This window comes from Heloderma suspectum, chromosome 4 (assembly GCF_057233095.1).
Source record: "Heloderma suspectum isolate Gila_16-S chromosome 4, 16-S_ref, whole genome shotgun sequence".
Taxonomy (NCBI): domain Eukaryota; kingdom Metazoa; phylum Chordata; class Lepidosauria; order Squamata; family Helodermatidae; genus Heloderma; species Heloderma suspectum.
Window position 1 is genome coordinate 311,623,534 of NC_139461.1, and position 22,003 is coordinate 311,645,536.

Here is a 22,003-nt window from a genome sequence, read left to right on the forward strand (position 1 = left end):
TCATGGCGTTGTTGAAATGCACTTTTACGGTTTGGCCAGTAGGTGCCACCCTCTGAATATGCCTTAGAGATGCTCAGGCCAAGGAAGCCATGGGGTCCCGCTGCTGTGGAAGTCACAGAGGCGTCCAGCAGCAGCAACCATGGGGGGGGGAGGCTTTTTCATTTACCCCCTCTCTTTTAGATGACACTCCTCCGCCACCGGCCCCTTTCACCCACCGCATCGTCCAGCTGAGAACTGGAGACTTCAAGGAGACGTACAACATCAACACCAAGGAGACGCTAGGAGGGTAAGAATGGGGAAGGCAGGCAAACTCTGGCCTGTGGCATCCCCTCGTTGGCTGGTTGCTGTTTTCTGATGTCAATTTGAAGATATTGTTGCTGCTGTTATGCCACCGGCGTACACAGCGCCTGAGAGTTTAAGAGGCAAAAAGAGTTTACAATATAGACTCAGACAGTGGGGGAAACCGGAAGAGAGGAGGGATAAATACAGGCAGATCAAGCGACACATACTTAAATCTTGGTTATCCTTGGCAAGGAGGCCTGAGAGGCAACATCAAAGACCTAAAGGGGAAAGTGAGCCTTTGAGCAGGACTCTGAGGGAAGGCTTGACAGCACTCTTCCTGCAACCCTGTTACCTGTGTCTTTCCCTTTCTCACCACAGAGGGAAGTTCGGGGAAGTCCGTATATGCACGGTGAAGGAGACTGGCCTCAAGCTTGCTGTGAAAATTATTAAGAAGCAGGGCTCCAAGGACAGGGTAGGTCTTCTGGCGGATCCCACGAGGGTGGAGGTGGCGGCGGCAGCGTGCCCAGAGCACCATATGTTCTGCCTCTTCCAGCCCAGAATTCCATTCTGGAGAAGGTCTTGGGGGGCTGTGTTCAAGTGGCGGGTGGGGCTGAAGGTGAAAGGGGAGGAGCCAACACACCAAAAATACCAGCATAGTTTAGCTTAAAGCTCTTCCTGCCAGTAAGTGAGGCTTGGGAGAGGCCTTTGGGAACGAGGGAAAAACTGCACAAAAGCTGGGGAAAGATTCGTGCTTGGGAAAGGGGGTGCGGCCATGGGAAGAGGTGTGGCCTTCTGGCAATCCTGGAGGGCTGGATTGGGCTCCCAGGCCTGCGTTTCTGCACCCCGGCATGCGCTGGGCGTGCTCTTTGGCATCTAGCTGCGTGCCACATTCTCTGGTATGGCTGCGGTACCAAGGGCTTGTTTGCCACTCACAGTGAAGGGGCCTCAGTGGGCGCAGCCTCTGTCTCTTGCTGGGCCCTGAAACAAGGAGTACATGTGGCTGCTGCCGGTCTTGCTTTTTTCCAGGAAGAGGGATTCATGTCACCATTTGCCATGATTTCTCTTCTTTTTAAAGAAGTGAAATTGCACAGGTTGAACTCACCCTGTTCATGCTGTAACGATTCCGCTGCTATTAAACGTGCAAAGAGTTTATATAAGGTTGTGCTACGTGTCGTAAATAACACAGAAGTAGGGCAGACCCTCCTTGGGGGGGCGTTACAGTCTGCGTCTGATGGACAAGTCAGGGAGAGGGATCAGGGCCTTCTAATGATTCGTGGAACTGAGCTAGAGAGACCTGTGGCTCAGTGGGCAGAGCGCCCGTGTCGCGCACAGAGGGTCCCAGGTGGCATCAGTCCCTGGTGGCATCGCCAGTTAAAAGGATCAGGTAGCAGGGACGGAAAAGACCCGCCTCTGCCCGAGACCCGAGACTAGACGGACAAAGCCAGTGTGGTGTAGTGGTTAGTGTTGGACTGGGGAGACATGGGTCCAAGTCCCTGCTTGGCCATGAAGCTCACCAGGTGCGTTTGGGCCAGTCACTGACTCTCAGCCTAACCAACCTCACAGGATTGTTGTGAGGATGAAATGGAGATGACATTTGGATTCAGCCTTCCAAAAGAAGGCTGAATCCAAATGTTTTGTGCATTGTGATCAGAACCCATCCCCCCCTCTTTAAAATCCAGTTCAGAACATGAAAATCAGCTGCAAAAGAGAATGTGTTTTCTTTCTGCAATGGAGGGGAAATGGTTGTTTCAGTTCCCCCTGACTAAAGGCTCCCAACCTTGGGTTGCCATGATAGCAGCTGCTACCTCTGGTAACTTGGAGGGGCTGCTATGTTCGCTGTGCCTCGCTGTTCCTATGCTTGCCTGCCGCCTTCCTAAAATGCTGACTTGGGGACCGCTCTGTACGTGGATTGCCCTGGGGTGTGAGGGTGAAACACAGGGACAATGGGCAGGAAGAGACAAAAACAGAGCACCAGAAAAAATATTCTGGGATTTTAGCCAGATTCTCACCACATATCGAGCTCTGGTGAAACACTGCATGAGTTCTGGTTGAAACCCGACAGCGTTTTCCAGCTATGGCTGAACCCCACATGAGCGTGGCTTGGGGTGGGAGTGGGGCTGCCAGCAGAACCTGTCCCTTAGCCAGTCCCCACTATGGATGACACAGCCTTTGCCCTGCAGGAGATGGCTGAGGTGGAAATCGATGTGATGAACCAGCTAAACCATCGGCACCTGATCCAGCTGTATGATGCTATCGAGACCCCAAGGGAGATCATGCTCTTCATGGAGTTGTGAGTCATCAGAGAGAGAGAGACATAGCCTGGGGGGCTTTTAGGATGGGTGGGCCATAGCTGAGCAGTAGAAGACATGCCTTGCATGCAGACTGGGAGCTGGGAGATCCAGGTTCTAGTCCCCACTCGGCCATGGAAGCTCATTGGGTGACTTTGGGCCAGTCACAGACTCTCAGCCCAACCTAACCTCACAGGGTTGTTGTTGTGAGGCTAAAATGGAGAGGAGGAGGATAATGTAAGCCGCCTTGGGTTCCTTATGAGAGGAAAAAAGGCAGGATATAAATATAATAATAATAATAATAATGATGATGATGATGATGATGATGATGATGATGATGATGAATCGCAGGTGATCAGAAACACTCCTGACTGAGATTGGGAGAGTTGCTGCCTGTCAGAGTAGACAAAACTGGGCAAGATGGTCCATGATCTGACCTGGTCAGCATCCTCCCTCATTCCTCTGCCCAGTGAGTGCTCCATTGAGGATGTCTGTGGGAGACAGCCAGGGCCAGCCCTGTCATTAAGCAGATGGAGGCAGCTGATTTGGGATGTTATGAAAGGGCAGAGAATTGTTTATATGATATTATGTCAAGAGTATTTCTGAGCGCAGGGAGTGGGATAGTAGTTCAGATTCTGAAGAAGAACCGTCAGACATGGGGGAGGAATTTTCCCAGGCTAGTCCAGACATGGCCAGGCAGGCTGCTTAGGTTTCAGAGGTCCGGCTGGAGGAGGAGGGTCCCTCTTCACACACGCCCCTGCCGTGAGAGATAGCAAACAGGGAGAGGCAGGGCTTGGGGAGTCTGAATTAATAGATGCCAGGCGCAGACGCAGAGCCAAGAGGGAGAAGGCCAGGGCGGAACTTAGGCGGTCTGCCCGGTTGGCCTTGTGTGAACAGCTGCACCCAGAAACCTCACGAGAGAGACAGAGACCTCCCCACACCCCTTAAGTTAGGCTAGTGAGACTGCCTTCCTTTCAAATGGCAGGCAACTCTCATAGCTATCTTTTGAGCCCCCTGAAGGCATTTCCTTGTAGACTGAGAGTAACTGAGAATTTGCTTCTGCATGACCCTTTGAAGTAATGGATTAAAAGCTGAAGATTGAAGCCTCTTGTCTGTGTTTGATTTGGCGTTTAAAGTACAGTGGGGGCAAAAGGAAACCTGACACACTATTGTTATTGTTGTTGTTGTTGTTCAGTCGTTCAGTCGTGTCCGACTCTTCGTGACCCCATGGACCATAGCACACCAGGCCTTCCTGTCCTGCGCTCTCTCCCGGAGCGTGCTCAAGTTCATATTCATTGCATCCGTGATGCTATCTAGCCATCTCATCCTCTGCCGTCCCCTTCTCCTTTTGCCTTCAGTCTTTCCCAGCATCAGGGTCTTTTCCAGGGAGTTTTCTCTTCGCATTAGGTGGCCAAAATATTGGAGCTTCAGCTTCAGTATCTGTCCTTCCAATGAGCACTCAGGGTTGATTTCCTTTAGGATGGACTGATTTGACCTCCTTGCAGTCCAGGGGACTCATAAGAGTCTTCTCCAGCACCACAGTTCGAAAGCATCAATTCTTCGGCGCTCAGCCTTCCTTATAGTCCAGCTCTCACAGCCATACATTACTACTGGGAAAACCATAGCTTTGATTAGACGGACCTTTGTCGGCAAGGTGATGTCTCTGCTTCTTACTATGCTGTCTAGGTTGGCCAAAGCTTTCCTCCCAAGGAGCAAGCGTCTTTTAATTTCATGGCTACAGTCACCGTCTGCGGTGATCTTGGAGCCCAAGAAAGTAAAATCTGTCACTGCTTCCATTTCTTCCCCTTCTATATGCCAGGAAGAGATGGGGCCAGATGCCATGATCTTAGTTTTTTTAATGTTGAGTTTCAAACCAGCTTTTGCACTCTCCTCTTTCACCCTCAACAACAGGCTCTTGAGATCCTCTTCGCTTTCTGCCATTAGGGTGGTATCGTCTGCATATCGGAGGTTGTTGATAATTCTCCCAGCAATCTTAATTCCGACCTCTGAGTCATCCAACCCGGCATTTCTCATGATGTACTCTGCATATAAGTTAAATAAGCAGGGTGACAATATGCAGCCTTGTCGTACTCCTTTCCCAATTTTGAACCAATCGGTTGTTCCATGTCTGGTTCTTACTGTTGCTTCCTGACCCTCATACAGGTTTCTCAGGAGACAGGTAAGGTGGTCTGGTACTCCCATCACTTTCAGAATTTGCCACAGTTTGTTGTGATCCACACAATCAAAGGCTTTAGCGTAGTCAATGAAGCAGAAATAGACGTTTTTCTGGAATTCTCTTGCTTTCTCCATGATGCAGCGAATGTTGGCGATTTGATCTCTAGTTCCTCTGCCTCTTTGAAACCCAGCTTGTACTTCTGGCAGTTCTCGGTTCGCATACTGCTGAAGCCTAGCTTGTAGGATTTTGAGCATCACCTTGCTGGCATGTGAAATGAGCGCAATTGTGCGGTAGTTTGAACACTCTTTGGCGTTGCCCTTCTTTGGAATTGGAATGTAAACTGACCTTTTCCAGTCTTGTGGCCACTGTTGAGTGTTCCAAATTTGTTGGCATATTGAATGCAGCACTTTAACAGCATCATCTTTTAGGATTTTAAATAGCTCGGCTGGAATACTGTCATTTCCGCTAGCTTTGTTGTTACTAATGCTTCCTAAGGCCCACTTGACTTCACTCTCGAGGATGTCCGGCTCAAGTTCAGTGACCGCACTATCATGGCTATCAGGGACATTCAGATCTTTCCTGTATAGTTCTTCTGTGTATTCTTGCCACCTCTTCTTAATCTCATCTGCTTCTGTTAGGTCCCTGCCTTCTTTGTCCTTTATCATGCCCGTCTTTGCACAAAACGTTCCCTTGAGATCTCCAATTTTCTTGAAGAGATCTCTAGTCTTTCCCATTCTGTTGTTTTCCTCGATTTCTTTGCATTGTTCATTTAAGAAGGCCTTCTTGTCTCTCCTTGCTATTCTCTGGAAGTCTGCATTCAGTTGGGTATATCTTCCCCTTTCTCCCTTGCTTTTCGCTTCCCTTCTTTCGTGAGCTACTTGTAAAGCCTCATCAGACAGCCACTTGGCTTTCTTGCATTTCTTTTTCTTTGGGATGGATTTCGTTGCTGCCTCCTGAACAATGTTACGGACCTCCGTCCATAGTTCCTCAGGCACTCTGTCTATCAGGTCTAATCCCTGAAATCTATTCCTCACCTCCACTGTATATTCATCAGGGATATGATTTAGGTCATACCTGAACGGTTTAGTGGTTTTCCTGACGTTCTTCAATTTAAGCCGAAATTTTGCAAGAAGCAGCTCATGATCTGAGCCACAGTCAGCTCCAGGTCTTGTTTTTACTGACTGTATGGAGCTTCTCCATCTTTGGCTGCAAAGGACATAATCAATCTGATTTCGATATTGACCATCTGGTGACGTCCATGTGTAGAGTCGCCTCTTGTGCTGTTGGAAAAGAGTGTTTGCTATGATCAGCATGTTCTCTTGGCAAAACTCTATTAGCTTTTGTCCTGCTTCATTTTGTACACCTAGGCCATGCCTGCCTGTTATCCCGGTGATTTCTTGACTTCCTACTTTAGCATTCCAATCCCCTATGATGAAGAGGACATCTTTTTTTGGTGTTAGTTCTAGAAGGTGTTGTAGGTCTTCATAGAACCGATCAACCTCAGCTTCTTCGGCCTCAGTGGTTGGGGCATAGACTTGAATTACTGTGATGTTGAATGGTTTGCCTTGGATTCGTACTGAGATCATTCTATCATTTTTAAGATTGTACCCCAGTACTGCTTTTCCCACCCTTTTGTTGACTATGAGTGCTACTCCATTTCTTCTAAGGGATTCTTGCCCACAATAGTAGATATGATGGTCACCTGAATTAAATTCGCCCATGCCTGTCCATTTTAGTTCGCTGATTCCCAAGATGTCGATGTTCAATCTTGCCATCTCATGTTTGACCACCTCCAGCTTACCTTGATTCATTGATCTGACATTCCAGGTTCCTAAACAATATTGTTCTTTACAGCATCGGATTTTCTTTTCACCACCAGACACATCCACAGCTGAGTGTCCTTTCGGCTTTGGCCCAGCCGCTTCACTCTTTCTGGCGCTACTTGGAAATACCCTCTGCTCTTCCCCAGTAGCGTATTGGACACCTTCCGACCTGAGGGGCTCATCTTCCGGCGTCATCTCTTTTAGCCTTGTGATACGTTCCATGGGGTTTTCTTGGCAAGAATACTGGAGTGGGTTGCCATTTCCTTCTCCAGTGGACCACATTTTGTCAGAACTCTCTGCCATGACCTGTCCGTCTTGGGTGGCCCTGCACGGCATAGCTTATGGCTTCACTGAGTTACGCAAGCCCCTTCGCCACAACAAGGCAGTGATCCATGAAGGGGATTGTTATTGTACTGGGTAATAAATGTAACAAATTAATAAAATACATAAATACTGTGCATCTTGACTTGAGTAGTGGGGTCATCTGCTATTCTGCCAAATGTCTTGGGCCTGCCCTGGAGACAGCAGCACAAAATCACTGAATCGGAGGGGACCTGAGAGCAGGGCTCTGCAGTCCTTCTGTAATGCACCATCCAAGTACAGCACTCTGTAGGAAAAGCAGCATTTGGCCTAACAGGAATCTCGGTTTCTGTCTTGTTTTTAAAATGGCACTCTTCTAGTCCTTATGAGTGCAAAGATAGGGTTGAAAAAGATGCAGGCAATGCCTGGGGAATTCTAAGCAGGAAATTCACTGGGTGGGACGGGTGGCTTTTGCATGGCTCTTTTCCCGCTGATGATCAGACGCCACATTGATAGTTTCAAATAAGGCGGTTCGTCTCACTGGTGTGAGAGCTGGTGTGCTGCAGTGTATTATGTCTGCTGCAGTGAGGCTCAAATCCTCACTCACTAAGGAAGCTTGTTGGATGGTCTTGGTCTGGTCTCATTGGATGATCTTGGCCTTCATTTATCTCTCAGCCTAACCTGCCTTGCAGGGTTGTTCTGAGGATAAATGAAGATAACCACCTGTGAGCGGCCCTGAACTTCTTGGAGGAGGGGAAGATGTAAAAAGCAGTAGTTTGAGCCAGTTTGCATAACTGAAAATGGCACAGGAAAAAACAGGAATTGGAGGAGAACGGGAAAGCTGCCAGGGACTGGGCAGGACTGAGAACTCTAACCGATGTGCGGGGGAGGGGAGTGGAAAGAAAAATAAGGTCTTTTAGCCTTGCCTAGAGATCATAGAATCATACAACAGTGGGGTTGGAAGGGGCCTATAAGACCATCAAGTCCAGCCCCCTGCTCAGTGCAGGAATCCAACTCCATTGTCATCCAACGGTCCAACTGCCTCCTTAGCTGGCTTCCTGCTTCTGATATATTTAAATAATTCCTTATTGTTGGCCTTGATATTACTAGCAATATGCTCTCCAAAATGCTTTTTGGCATCTCTCATTGTCTGCTTGCATCACCTTCTGCAAGCTTGTGCTCCCTTTTGTTTTCCTCACTTGGGCAAGAGGAACACCATTTTCCAGCAGCCTAATCCAGCCCCTTCTGTGTGCACAGCGTCCAGGGCGGGGAGCTCTTCGAGAGGATCATTGACGAGGATTACCAGCTGACCGAGGTGGACTGCATGGTGTTTGTCCGGCAGATTTGTGACGGAATCCTGTTCATGCACCACATGAGGGTGCTTCACCTGGACCTCAAGGTATGCAGCCCCAGGTGGCCCGGCATAGGGGTCATGGCATGGGGGCAACGTCAGAGGAGGGGCCGAGCAGGGAGGCATAACTTTGGGTGAGCTGGTGAGAGGACCCTGGGCCCGTGAAGCCCTGCCCATGGAAGTGGAAGCCCACGCCCTTCTAGGAACAGTTCTTCCCCCAAGTGGCTGGGCTCTTCCTGCCTCCAATTAGACACAGGTGTCACCTAAGGACTACCTTGTCTTCCCCCCTGCCCCCCCAAGCTCCAACTCACAACAGCTGCCAGAGAGTTCAGATCCTCACTCCGTTTTCCCGCAACGAAAGCACCATCAGGTGATCACAGGAAGAGCCCTGCAGGGTCAGAGCAAGGATCTAGCCAGTCCAGTCTCTGCTTTCCCACAGTGGCCATCCCGCATCTGAACACGGACTTCCCCCTGAACTGTCAGGACTGGCAGCCGCCAATAGACCTGCCCTCCTTGAATTTGGTCGCCCCCCTTAGAGCCACCTTTGCCAGCGCCAGACCCACCTCCTGTGACAGCGAGTTCCAAAAGTTAAGAAGAAGCAGTACTTCCTTTTTTTCTATCCTTAGTCTTCTGCCAATCCATTTCATTTCATTTTTTTATTTTATTGATTAATTACATTTCTATACTGCCCAATAGCCGAAGCTCTCTGGGCAGTTCATAACAATTAGAACCCTAAAATATAACACGCTAAAATATAATATAAAAGTTTAAAACTACAGTATGAAATAAAAATAAAAACCAAAATACAACTAGGAGCAGTGCAACGATTCAAAATACGGTAACAGGTTTAAAAAACAGCAATCTGTTTCCAGTATTATGAGAAAAAGAAGTGGGGAGAGAAACCCACCCCCCTGCCCTGGCCTCTAAGTTGTGCTTCATGTGAAACATCCTCTGTAGCTGAAACCACACAAATGAGCCTTCCCCAACCTGGTGCCCTCCAGATGTGTTGGACTATAACTCTCATCATCCCCACCCAACATGCCTTTGCTGGGGATGGTGGGAGTTGTGGTCCAACACCAGGTTGGGGGAGGCTGCCACAGACAGACAAAGAGCATTCCTAGCACCAGAAATGCAATGGTTTTGCAACAGAGGCTGTTCACATGTTCAGCAGAAAACCACCCAGTGATGGGTGAGCAATGGGTTTGCATGTGTGAAATAGCCTTGAGATCCCCAGCAAAATCCCTTTGCTGAGCCAGCTCCAGCCAGCCCATCATTTCCACACATGTGGCTGTGTGTGTGGGGGGGCTTCCTTCTACCTTCTTGGCCCCTCTCCAGGAAAATGGCACCCCCAGCACCCCACCCCCAGCACCTCACCCCCAGGGGCTCCTTTGGCGAGCCTTCCCAAGGCACTCACGTGAGGGCACGCTTTCTCCCCCGCAGCCCGAGAACATCCTGTGTGTGACCGCCACGGGTCACATGGTGAAGATAATTGACTTTGGACTTGCCCGAAGGTAATGAAGCCCCCCTGGCTGCTGCCAGCCTGCCCTAGCAGTCTCTCCCCTTTCTACATGCCCTCCTGGGGGCACTGACGGGTTGGCACCGAGCACGGGGAAGGCGAAGGCGGGATAAACGTGCACACCTGTGCATGGGCACGCACGCACGCATGGGCATGGGCGCATGTGTGCCTCGCACGTGCCAGAACGGACACCAACTTTTCCTCACCCTCCCAGGTTCAGTCCCAGAGAGAAGCTGAAAGTGAACTTTGGCACCCCAGAGTTCCTGTCCCCCGAGGTGGTCAGCTATGAGCAAGTCTCCTACAGCACAGACATGTGGAGTACGGGAGTGATCACATACATGCTGTGAGTGAGAGGCAGGGGCAGCCTCTGGCCTTGGGGCGGGGTGGGGTGGGGGTCATCTCGGGGGGGGGGGAGCGCCCTTTTGTGCTGAGCCCTTTTCGAAATTGACCCCGGAATGTGTCAGAGAGCTGAGTGGTGTGTGTGTGTGGGGGGAGAGGATGATTTCCTGGGGAATCTCAGTTGGAGAAGCATTAACCCTCCCTTCCCTGTGTGCTCTTCCCCCCCCCCCCCGGCAATTAAGCTTAGGAAAAAGCCTTCCATTAACGCCAAGGGAAAGATCAAGTCCCAAATCTTTTACAGCGCAATCCTATGCGTGTTTAGCCAGAAAAAAAGCCCTACAGCTCCCAGCATTCCCCAGCCAGCATAGCTGGCTAGGGAATGCTGGAAGCTGTAGGGCTTTTTTTCTGGCTAAACATAGGATGCATCCTAAATCGCCTAGCAGCATGCCCCTGCTCCCCCAGCATCCCGTCTTAGATGGCTCTAAGGAAATCCATAGAGGGTAATTCCTTCCATGACCCTTAGCTAAGACATCTGAATGGAACTCAATGGACACAGGCAGTATATTTTTGAATGATACCAGATGCTGGGAAGAAATAGCGAAGGTGCCCCCATGCTTCCAAGCCTTCTCTCTGAGCTTCCAAAAAGGCATCAGGCCACTGCTTTGAAACAGGCTTCCTGGACTCAGTGGCTCCTTCGTCTGTCCCAGGAGGGTGATTCTCACCCTCGGATCTTCTTGTAACTCTGCCAGCCTCATCCGGGCTTGCCTCTCAGATTGCATAGGCTGCTAAGTTGGGGCCTCTAGAAATGTTGTTTCCCCGAGATGGGTGAGATGTAGTGATGGCCACTAGCTTAGATGGCTTTTAAAAAGAATTGAGAGGTCCATCAGTTATGTTGCTAGCAAAGAATGGAGCCTCCACGTTTGGGGGGAGTATATCTCTCAATACCAGCTGCAGAACACAAACAGCAGAAGAAAGCCTGCTGTTGCGATTCTGCCATGCTTGTGAGCTCCAGGAGGCATCCACCTGGCTGGCTGCCATTGGAAACAGGACACCAGGGCTGAGGGGATTGCTTTGTCTAGCAGGGCAACAAATGAATATATCCAGGGTGCAGAAGCTGGGGCTCTCTAGGGGTCCCAATCCGGAAGGCCATGCCCTCTTCCCCTTCCCCTGACCACTGATTGTTTGGCGGTTGGGCTTGTACACGAGACATGGTATAGCATTTACATCCCAGCATCATCTGGTGTTGCTCCTATAATGGGTTTGTTCATTCCCTCCCTGGGCAATCCCTACACAGCTCAGGACCACAGTACCTGACAGAACGCCTCTCCTGGCATGGACCAACCCATACGCTACGCTCTGCATCTAAGGCCCTCCTCCGGGAGCCTCCTCTGAGGGATGCTCAGAGGACAGCAACAAGAGAGAGGGCCTTTTCAGTGGTGGCTTCCCATTTATGGAATAATCTTCCTGACAAGGCCCACCTGGCGCCAACGTTGTCATCTTTTCGGTGCCAGGTTAAAACCGCCCTCTTCTTTTAGGCATTTGGCAGCGTATAAAGAGTCTCCACATTGTCTCTGGCTGATTGTTTTAAATTGTTTTAGATATACGCTGTTGTGTGTGTATGATTTGTTTTATGTCATTATGTGAATGGTTTTTTATATTTTATATAATGTATTTTAATGGTTTTTAATTTTTGTGAACTGCCCAGAGAGCTTTGGCTTGGGGTGGTATAGAAATATAATAAATGAAATGAATGAAATGAAATGTCCTTACGTGGCCACTCAGGTTTCTTGTGCAGCCAAGCTTTGATCCATGTTCTCCTTTCCCCTCCCCTGCCCCGTCCCCTCACCCCCCTCTCAGGCTGAGTGGACTCTCCCCTTTCTTGGGAGACAACGATACGGAAACCCTCAACAACGTCCTGGCGGCCAACTGGTATTTCGACGAGGAGGCCTTCGAGGGCATCTCTGACGAAGCCAAGGACTTTGTCTCCAACTTGATTATCAAGGAGAAAAGGTCTGGACCTAGCGGAGGAACCGAGAAAACTCCGCTCCATCCTCTGTAGGAAGTGATTAACTTCGAGGTCATCCACAGAGCAAAAGGACTCTGTCACCCCACCCGCTATTTAATTTTCTAGTTGTCAGGAGGCATGTCGAAAAAGAGTATTTAGGAGAGAGGTGAACCTGGCCTCCACTGTCACAACGGAGATAGATTCCAGAAAATGTGGAGGCGTGGGGGGTGAGGGAACACATTTTGCTCCCTTGGCCTTCAATAACCTGAAGTTTTGGGGGGAATTTGCAGCATTGACTGGCTTTTCAAAATCAAGCGTGGTGTAAGCCCTACTAAAGACAGTGGGAGAGTCTTCAGAGCAGTGGAGGCTGGTGGCTTGGATGTCAGTGGGGCGGTGAATCTGCTCCAGGTTTCAGTCAGAACCAGTCAGACCTGCAACCCAGAGCGGATTCACTGCCCCACTGACATCTGAGCCACCAGCCTCCACTGCTTCAGAGCAAAAATGCCTACTATGATGCTGTTGGTTAGATTTATTGGGTTACCGCATTCTACCCTGACCTGGTGCTGTCCTGATACGTTTGACTTCAGTGCCCACCATTCCCAGCTAGCATGGCCATTGGAGTAACTTTCTCCCCCTGAATGCCATGTGATCCCATACTGCTTGATTTTGGCTGGATCATGCCCATTCTTTCTAGAGAAGCAGTTGGGGAGCAAAATATCCATTCTTGATTAGGACAGAAAATAATTTGCAGAGGGGAACTTTTCAGTTTCTTCCAAAGTTTCTATTTTATTTTTCTTTGTACAGCATGGCGGTGGAGGGAGACCCATGAGTGTTCCCCCCAAACACTCAGGGTATCCTATTTCTGTTGCTACTGAGATCTTGAGACTGGGGGAGGTTTGGCGGGTGAGATACTTATGGCTCTCTGAAATGGTGATTTCGTTATAGAGCAATATTTTTGTTAGGCCAGCCAAAATGCCACGAAAGAGAGGGCAAGCTTCTGAGTCCTCCTGAACACTTCATCAGGCTAGAATGAAAAAAGTGGGCATACATGCCCTGGAGTCTGCATTTAGTCACAGAGAGTTTCTGCCCAAGGCTTTTATTATGCGCTCATGATTGCTCAGTCGTGGTAGTTCCAAGATCTTTTGCACCACGTCATCCTCCTCCAAGGCATCTCCCATGCTTTGCAACCATTATCATTGATTTTTTCCTAACGGGGAAAGTGTGGCATTTTTTAATGGAGTTATAAAGCCATGTGTAATTGCACAATTCCTCTATACCACAGTGCCATCTACTCGTTGTGTAATGGAACATATAGAAAGGCAGAGAAAGACACCCCCCCCCCTGAAAAAAATACGCATAAAGGAGGCAATCTTAATTCCGCAAAGAATCTGGAAGCATAAGCCCCAGTAAAGATGAGGCATAAAAGCCTCATGTAGAAATGCCCACAGTCTTAAGATGGATTGTGGGAGGAGGACAAGGCTATCAGTGGCTACTAGTCTTGATGGCTATGTGCTACCTCCAGTACCAGAGGCAGTGAGCCTATGTACACCAGTTGCTGGGGAACACTAGAGGGAGGGTGCTCATGTCCTGTTTGTGGGCTTCCCATTTGTGGCATCTGGTTGGCCACTGTGGGGCAGAATGCTGGACTCGCTGCGCCATTGGTCTGATCCACCATGGTTTGTTTTATGTTCTTATGAGGTGGCAGATCTTCAAATTATGCTCTAGCAGGAGATGTGATGGTTTCCGATGGCACCTAGGACTCTTGGGGCGACGAAACAAACAAGGTTTTGTCAGAAAATATGAACTCCAGCTATTTCCCAGAGCTCTCTCCATCCTTAGGCAAAATACCTAGATTATAGTCATTGTACTTAGCACTCACATCGTGCTTCTTTGACCTTCTTTATCATCCTTACAACAACCCTGCCAGGTGGGTCAGTATTATTATCGCCATTTTATGGAGGCTGAGAAAATATAGTAGCTTGGCTACGGTGGCTTTGAGAGCTCATAGGGCACAGGCAAGTTTCAAACCAAGGGACTTTTCGACTCCTCCTTTTAGCTGCTATGCTCTATCTATAGAAAGCAGGACCTAAATCCAGACCCTGGAAGTGAATTGCGAAGGGAAATTGAGGTTGGGGTTCTCAAAAGCCAGGTCTCCATTCATTCATTCATTTATCTGTTTGTTTGTGGATTTATATCCATAAAAACTTTATATCCATAATTTAATTATGAATATTAATATCCATAAAAACCCATTAAAATCTTTTTTTCACTCAGTTTCATGGTGGTTAACCATCAAATATAGTAAACTGATAACAAAACAACATAAAAACAACATTGTCAAACCAGTGGGAGCTGGCTGTCCATGGCCCTGATGACTATGACATCACCTTGTTCCTTCTCCATAGGAAGACATTGGGGAAATCCTGCAAAACAAGTTGGAATATAGATTGGAATAATCATACTGCAGAATTCTGCCCTCTTTTGAATGCAGGATTTTGCATGTGGAGAGACAGTGATCAAGGCTCTGGGAAACGGCATTTCTAGACAGTGACTCCCTCGTAACTTCTCTCTCTCTCTTTCTTCCCACCAATGCCACAGTGGGCGCATGAGTGCGGCACAATGCCTCCAGCACCCCTGGCTCAACAACCTGGCGGATAAGGCCAAACGGGTCAACCGGCGTCTGAAATCCCAGATCCTGCTCCGGAAGTATGTAATGCGGAGGCGCTGGAAGGTAATGGAACAGAAGAGTCAGATGGGGTGTATCTGAAAGGGACCTATTCGGATGCCGTTACATTCTATGTGGCTTGGCTCACTTGCGTGAGTCATTCCACAAGCCCTTTGCCCTGCAGGGATCATGATCTCTCTCTCTCTCTCTCTCTCTGTGCGCATAGTGGGGACAGTTCTGGCTTTGGGGACAGAGGTGGAGTTGGACAGTTTTAATTGCATATTGGGTTGTTAGTCCTACTTAGTGTTAGTCCTACTTAGAGTAAGCTCATTGGAATGGATGGGACATAGTTTAGACTAACATCAGATACAATCCATTGTTCTCTTCTAATGGTGTGATTCTGTGAGTTACCTCACAGCTGCTCTTCCTGCACCCTTACGTGGTACGAGGTAGACGCACCCTTGGGATCCAGGGAAATGTAAGGGGAAGGGGAAGTTCACAGAGGCTCCCTTAGCTTAGCTGCAGGAACGGCCCATGTCCTCCTGGTCTGCCACTGTAATGACTGACATGCATACTAGCAAAGGCCATTCAGCCATCAGCCTTGCTGCTCCCATTGTACTTCAAGCAGGCTGGTTGCCTTTTAAAAACAATGTTCAAGCCCCATGTATACATGTAGCCACTTATTCTGTGACACGGTTCACGTGACACAAAGGTGGTTAATAAACCATGGTGGCTTGTTAACCACCCTGCACATGCTGGTTGCATGCTGGCCCAGTTTACATAATTACCTTCACGGGGCACAGCTTAACTACCCTTGTGTCGAGTGAACTGGCCCCACTAATAAAAAAGAAGGGATTATTTTTTCAAAGTGTTAAACAGCTCCTCAGATGGATAGATGTTTCTTGATGACTTCAATGGTGCTAGCCAGTTGGTACTGTGCACAGCTAGCTACTGTTACAAACTTGGCAGAACTGAGTGTTTTTTCCCCCCTGGAGAGAAATTTTGGGCTGAATGCAGTGAGGACAATTCCAAATCGCCCCCACTGCTCTAAAAATGTTACAACTGTCTTCAACCACTAGTTTCTGGACTTAGGGATTAGTTTTCTTCTATACCATCTCGACAGCTCCTCCCTGCTATGAAAGAGGTGGACTGCATCAGCTTTAACATAAACATATAAATACAAATAGTAGCATTCCTATGGCACTACCGCATAGAGTGCCCTTAACCATATCTCCAGCAAACCCTAGAACCTGGGTTTGATTTATTCCACCTATGAACAATAGCATTGCACAAGCATGTAATGCGGTATTTGTGATCTGAAGCATGCTGAGAATCTCAGCTTTAAAAACAAAACAAAAAAACCATCTAGTCCCTACGTCTGGGCAATTAGCTTTGATATGTGTTGGAAATACCTGTTGAAATTCTTGCCATAGATAAAAGAAGCTGACTAAATTCTGCAAAACACATTAAAAATACAAACTTGTTTGATTTGCAAACTTATTCAGATTGCAGAATGCTGCTCTTCTTGATGCAGAATTTTAATGACTTATTTAAAAGTGGAACACTTGTGACCTAGAATCATAGAATAGTAGGGTTGGAAGGGGCCTACAAGGCCATCTGAGTCCAACCCCTGCTCAGTGCTTGATAATGCACGTTTTCCAGCCTTGATATAATTCTCCTTTTTATTGCTGTTTTCTTTCTTTCTTTAATTCTTTCTTTCTTTCAACAGAAAAACTTCATTGGCGTTTGCGCTGCTAACAGGTTCAAGAAGATCACCAGCTCGGGGTCCCTGACCACACTGGGGGTCTGAGCGTGGTGGGGCTGGACACTTAGGGCGGAACTGAGCAGCACGGGAATGAGAGGGGGAAACCCCGGACGGGACACTTGAACTGTGTTGTGTTTGTGGTGCCCTGCATCCTGGGGACTGTGTAGCCAGGAGACTGGATCCGCCACAGAGGACAGGATGGTGCCTGCTGCTTCCCAGGGAGCTGGGGGTGAAGAGCCCATGGGTGCAGGCTTGGAACTTTTGAGGGCAGGCTCCATCCATGCACATGAGTTTTGCTCTCTCTCCTCTGGCGGGCGCCCATCAAGGCCCTGCGCAGTTCCCACTGGGAGGTTGCGCCCATCCCTGTCGCCGCCTGGGCCTCCTGCGCACGCTGCTCTTTGGGTGTCCCGCTGCTGTGCGCCTCCCTCATCCAGAGAGCGCTACAGTTTCATACCTCACCATGCCCATGTTCGAATGTTTGCTGCTTCGAAGGGACCGCCCCAAACCGCTGCCAGCATCTGTGTCCTCTGTTGTCCCATCCTGATTTTCCCACTGAATCCCCTGGTGTAAAGGTTTGTCGCCTCCTTGTGACTTTGCTGCACTCCAAGGTTCCTGCTGTGACTGTTTTGTCCTGCCAGACCGGTACCAACTGGGATCTGTCCTGTGACACACACCCCGCTCCTGGGCACCAGGGTTTTTCCCTTCTGCGATCTGAATTCTCGACTCCATGATGCTGTAGAGAGCACTGCTCCAGTCCCCAAGCGGTATGCCAGGGCGTTCACTTTCCCCGAGTGAGCAAAAATAGGTGCCAAAAAGTTGCAGTCCAGATTTTATCTTCTTTCTTAGACTGAGAATCCCTCACCCCTTTTTGCTCTGTGAAATGGCTTCTTGGCTTAAATGCTGCTTTGAAATGGGCCTTCACTTTCTACCTTGACACCTCCTGAGATGTCTCCGTTCTGTGCTTCCCACGTACACGAGGAGGTGTCCCCCTTAAGGGTGGCCTTCGAATCATTTCAGATAGTTAGAATGCCCTACTGCGAAGACCCCATCAACCCCACCCTGTTCCAGGGAGAGCGAAGAGCCAGTCCATTGCTATCTACCTGTCATGGCGCCCCCAGCATCCGCGAGGAGTTACGTCGCGCCCCTCTCCAGAGTCAGAAGCCATATACACAAACAGCTCTCCCCCCCCCCCGCCCATAGCCTCCGAACCAAAGAGGTGAAGCCACGTGGGCCTCTGCGCCCCACCAGCAGCGGGCCGCTGGGGGAAGCAAGCTCGCCTCTGGGCGGGAAGCTCTCCCTCTCTTCCCGCAGCAGCAGCAGCAGCAGCAGCGCTCCGCGCCGGAGCTCCTCTCGGCTCTGGGCGGGCGGCGCTTGCGGGAGGCCAACAGCCGCGCTGCGGGCGCATCCCGCGGATGGGCAGCCAGCGCGGGAAGAAGGGCGCGTTGCGCAGCCCTCTCCGCCCCCCTGAGCCGCCGAAGGGGCGGGCCGGCGGGGGCAACAACACGAGCACGGCGCGAGGCGAGCCAGCCTGATGTGGACCATCTGCGCCCCGCCCCCGCCCCCGCGAAGGGGCTGCCTCACAGCCGGCCACCAACAGCCAGGAACTGCCGCGCGCGCGCAGCGATGCGCCCCCGCTAGCCCGGGGTCAGGCCCCGGTGGGGAGCGGGCCCGAGCAAGCGGCCCCGCCGGAGCTGGCAGCGAAGCCGCGCGTGTTGCGGAGACCCCTTTGGGCGTGATGCCCCGCCCGCCGCCCCCTTCGACCGGTGGCCCCGAGTAGCCATCGCCCCCCCCCCCCGGAGCGGTTTATTCGGACTCATAATGCCCGCGGCGCCCCGTTTCGGAACTCCGTGGCGCACGTCGTTGCCACAGCCGAGCAACGCGGGTCATTCCTGAACCCATTTTCCCGGCAGGCGGCCGAGGCCGAGGACGGAACTCGCTGCGAAGAGGGCTCTGTGGGCGGCCGCCCGCCCGCCCGCAGCCGCGGCTCCGCGTCCCCCCTTCTGCCCCCTGCCGAGGCGCAGAGACACGGGGCCTGTAGCGTGGCACGGTTCCCCGGCCGGCCGCCCTCCCCGCGAGCGGCAGCGGAGCGGGGCTTGGGGGTGCCCGGCGCGTGAGGTCCGGGGACGTTTTGTCCCCACGTGACTGGGGAGGAGGGCCCCGCGCCCCCTTCTCGGCCCGTTCTGGCCGCAGCGCTGGCGGCCTGCCAGAAGCCGCCCGAAAGGCGGCGCGGCTGATGAGGGAGCGGCGGGCACGGCTCCTGGGATCAGGCCCAGCAGCCCTCCCCCGGAGAACAAATGATGAGATGTCTGACCCTCCTCGCTCCTGGTGGTCTAGCAGAAAGCACGTTCCCCGGGGGGAACGGATGAAGTGGCGTGACTCTGCCCGTTATAGCTTGGCCCTGGAGCTGGAGGGGGAGGCGAGGAGCAGCGGGCCCCGCTCCTATGAACGTGTGAGGCTTTGTCTCAAGCGCAAGCGCTGCTTCACTGCTTGGGTTCCTCGCTGCTTGCCCCCAGCAAGAACCAGCATCAGATCTGATCGCCATCTACGATGTTTGGCTGAGCAATCCTTGATGTGCCTGCAGAAGCGCCCCCCGCCGCCGCCTTCTCCGGGTGCCCGCGTAATTCCTGGGGGCGAGGGCCGCGCGCCCGGCGGGATGTAAATAAATGTACAGGTCAAGCGCCAGGTGTTTGCTTCGATGGTTTGTGTTTCACGAGGAAGCTCTGCTTTGACTCAGCACAGGTTGATCACACAGCTGGGTGCCGAGTACTGTGCATAGAAGGGGGATGCAGGGCAAGGCGAGGCCAGGGGCTCTGCAGCAGGGCTGGGGGTCATGGGAGTTGTAGTCCAACACATCTGGAGGGCACCGGGTTGGGGGAGGCTGTTCTATGCAACTGCTTCTAAGCAGCGATGGAGAAATCACTCACTTTCAGTTTCTCATTTTTCCAATTGAAGTTGGATTTGCCCCAGACTTAGAAAATGTTTTTCTTTTTAAAGTTTGCATGGAAATTCATATGCGTTTTTGTATGCCATTTTTGCCTAATATACACATCTTTTGCAAGCAATACAATGCATTTTTGAACATTATTTTCATGAATTTATGCTTTTTTGTGTATATGTTTCCCTAAGGTGGCCATTTTTGTACACAGGTTTTTGATCGGAGCGTTCCATTGCAGAATTTGGACAAGTATGAAGGTTGAAGGATAAGCAAGTTTCAGTTGGCATATTGGTTTGCAATTAGGTAAGTTTGCATTAAAATGCAAACTGAATGAATATCTCCCTCACCCCTACTCGTATGCAGAGGGAACTGCTGGCTTAAGCTCTGGGGTGCTTCGGTGCACTGCAGGGTTTTTGCTGAGACCTGAGGAACCAATAATGTTCCGTGGGTGGTTCCAGACAGAGGGTCCTAGCGCTGCCAATCAAAAGTTATCATGCAGCTATTCAGTCTTTTTTTCCTTAAGGACGCAATCCTACCAGGATAGGCAGCTGCCTCTGAACTCGGAGGCGACTGCCTATCCAATGCAGGGCAGGAGCAGCATGCAGGGGATTGTCCCCTCCCAGTTTCGGCTGTCTAGCCATGGGAAGTTGGAGCGGGGGGCGGGCAGACGCTGGACGACACAGAGGAAGCGTCAGAACAGCACTTCTGCCCTCCCGCCCCAGGAACACCCCATGTTCATTGCTCCATGATGCTCTTACGAGGTTGGCGCGCAGGGCCTACAAGGCAGTGCGGGGGGCGGGGTTGGTTCTCAGGGATCGGTGCTGAGATTCTATGGCTGTCTAGCCACTGACTAGCAGCCATAGGATTGCACCCTGTTTTTTTTTCTGGTATAAAGATAGAAGAAGTAGTGGGAGGACACGGGGGTGGCGGGAGCTGCAAATGGATGAGGACGCTGCCTGGGCCCCCTGTAAGATTCTGTGAAAGAGGCAGCACGATTGCACGACAAAAGCCTTGTCTGGAAGCCCACCCGCCACCCCTCTGGCCTTGAATGCTGCTGCCTCTGGCCCACCCCTCGGCCTTATCAGAGGCCGCTCTCTGTAGGCTGCGTTACGCAGAGACTGCTGGCAGTGGAGGCTGGTGGCTCCGATGTCCGTGGGGCAGTGCATTCGCTCCGGGTTTCAGTCAGAACCAGTGAGAACGCTAAAGTTGCTCTCCAACGTGCTCCTATGTATGGAATCGCATTTCCAAGCACCATCCTGCGGTCTGCCAGCAGCTTCCCCACGGCCATTCAGGAGGCGGCCCACGCCTTCTTATGCTTCACGATTCTGCAGTTGCACACCACATGTGGAGAATCTGGTATCAGACGCAGGATTCTGCAGCGTGAGAATCTTGGCGTCTATTCTTTTCTTTTGAAACAAAATCAAGTTTCTAGCTCTTATGCCTTGCAAGGATATGGGCAAAATCTCCGAAGGGGAGTACGCTTTCCACTGGCCAGGGGCTGGCGGTTCGTCATCCAAACTGCAGAGCTCATGGCCTAGCAGCGGCAAAATGAGATGATACGTTATGCCATACATGCAAAAATGGCTTACTTTACACCAGTGGTGAGCAACTTGTAGCCCTCCCATTGTTTTGGCCAACAAGTCCCATGAGTCCTAACCAGCATAGCGAACAGTGAGGGATCATGGGAGTTGTAGGCCAAAACAACTGGGGGGCACAAATTGCCCACCCCTGCTTTACATAACGGGCTAGACCCGGAGTTAGTAATACTTAGAGGACATCCAGAAAGCAAGAGAATTCCAGAAAAACGTCTATTTCTGCTTCATTGACTACGCTAAAGCCTTTGATTGTGTGGATCACAACAAACTGTGGCAAATTCTTAAAGCGATGGGAGTACCAGACCACCTTACCTGTCTCCTGAGAAACCTGTACGAGGGTCAAGAAGCAGCAGTAAGAACCAGACATGGAACAACCGAGTGGTTCAAAATTGGGAAAGGAGTACGACAAGGCTGCATATTGTCACCCTGCTTATTTAACTTACATGCAGAGTACATCATGAGAAATGCCGGGTTGGATGAATCAGAGGTCGGAATTAAGATTGCTGGGAGAATTATCAACAACCTCCGATATGCAGACGATACCACCCTAATGGCAGAAAGCGAAGAGGATCTAAAGAGCCTGTTGTTGAGGGTGAAAGAGGAGAGTGCAAAAGCTGGTTTGAAACTCAACATTAAAAAAACTAAGATCATGGCATCTGGCCCCATCACTTCCTGGCATATAGAAGGGGAAGAAATGGAAGCAGTGACAGATTTTACTTTCTTGGGCTCCAAGATCACCGCAGACGGTGACTGTAGCCATGAAATTAAAAGACGCTTGCTCCTTGGGAGGAAAGCTATGGCCAACCTAGACAGCATAGTAAGAAGCAGAGACATCACCTTGCCGACAAAGGTCCGTCTAATCAAAGCTATGGTTTTCCCAGTAGTAATGTATGGCTGTGAGAGCTGGACTATAAGGAAGGCTGAGCGCCGAAGAATTGATGCTTTCGAACTGTGGTGCTGGAG

At 50.6% G+C, this 22,003-nt stretch overlaps 1 protein-coding gene across 1 annotated transcript in view; it reads left to right on the top strand.

Moving 5' to 3' along the window:
• MYLK2 (myosin light chain kinase 2) overlaps positions 1-19,593 on the top strand; it is a 36,434-nt gene extending 16,841 nt beyond the window's left edge. The window contains exons 4-12 of the mRNA XM_084848441.1: positions 181-286; positions 661-754; positions 2,463-2,572; positions 8,127-8,268; positions 9,661-9,731; positions 9,951-10,079; positions 11,933-12,085; positions 14,679-14,811; positions 16,475-19,593. Coding sequence (XP_084704567.1) covers positions 181-286; positions 661-754; positions 2,463-2,572; positions 8,127-8,268; positions 9,661-9,731; positions 9,951-10,079; positions 11,933-12,085; positions 14,679-14,811; positions 16,475-16,555 — 1,019 coding nt within the window. The 3' untranslated portion in view covers positions 16,556-19,593. The remainder of the gene's footprint in view (positions 1-180; positions 287-660; positions 755-2,462; positions 2,573-8,126; positions 8,269-9,660; positions 9,732-9,950; positions 10,080-11,932; positions 12,086-14,678; positions 14,812-16,474) is intronic.
• Positions 19,594-22,003: the final 2,410 nt, after the last annotated feature.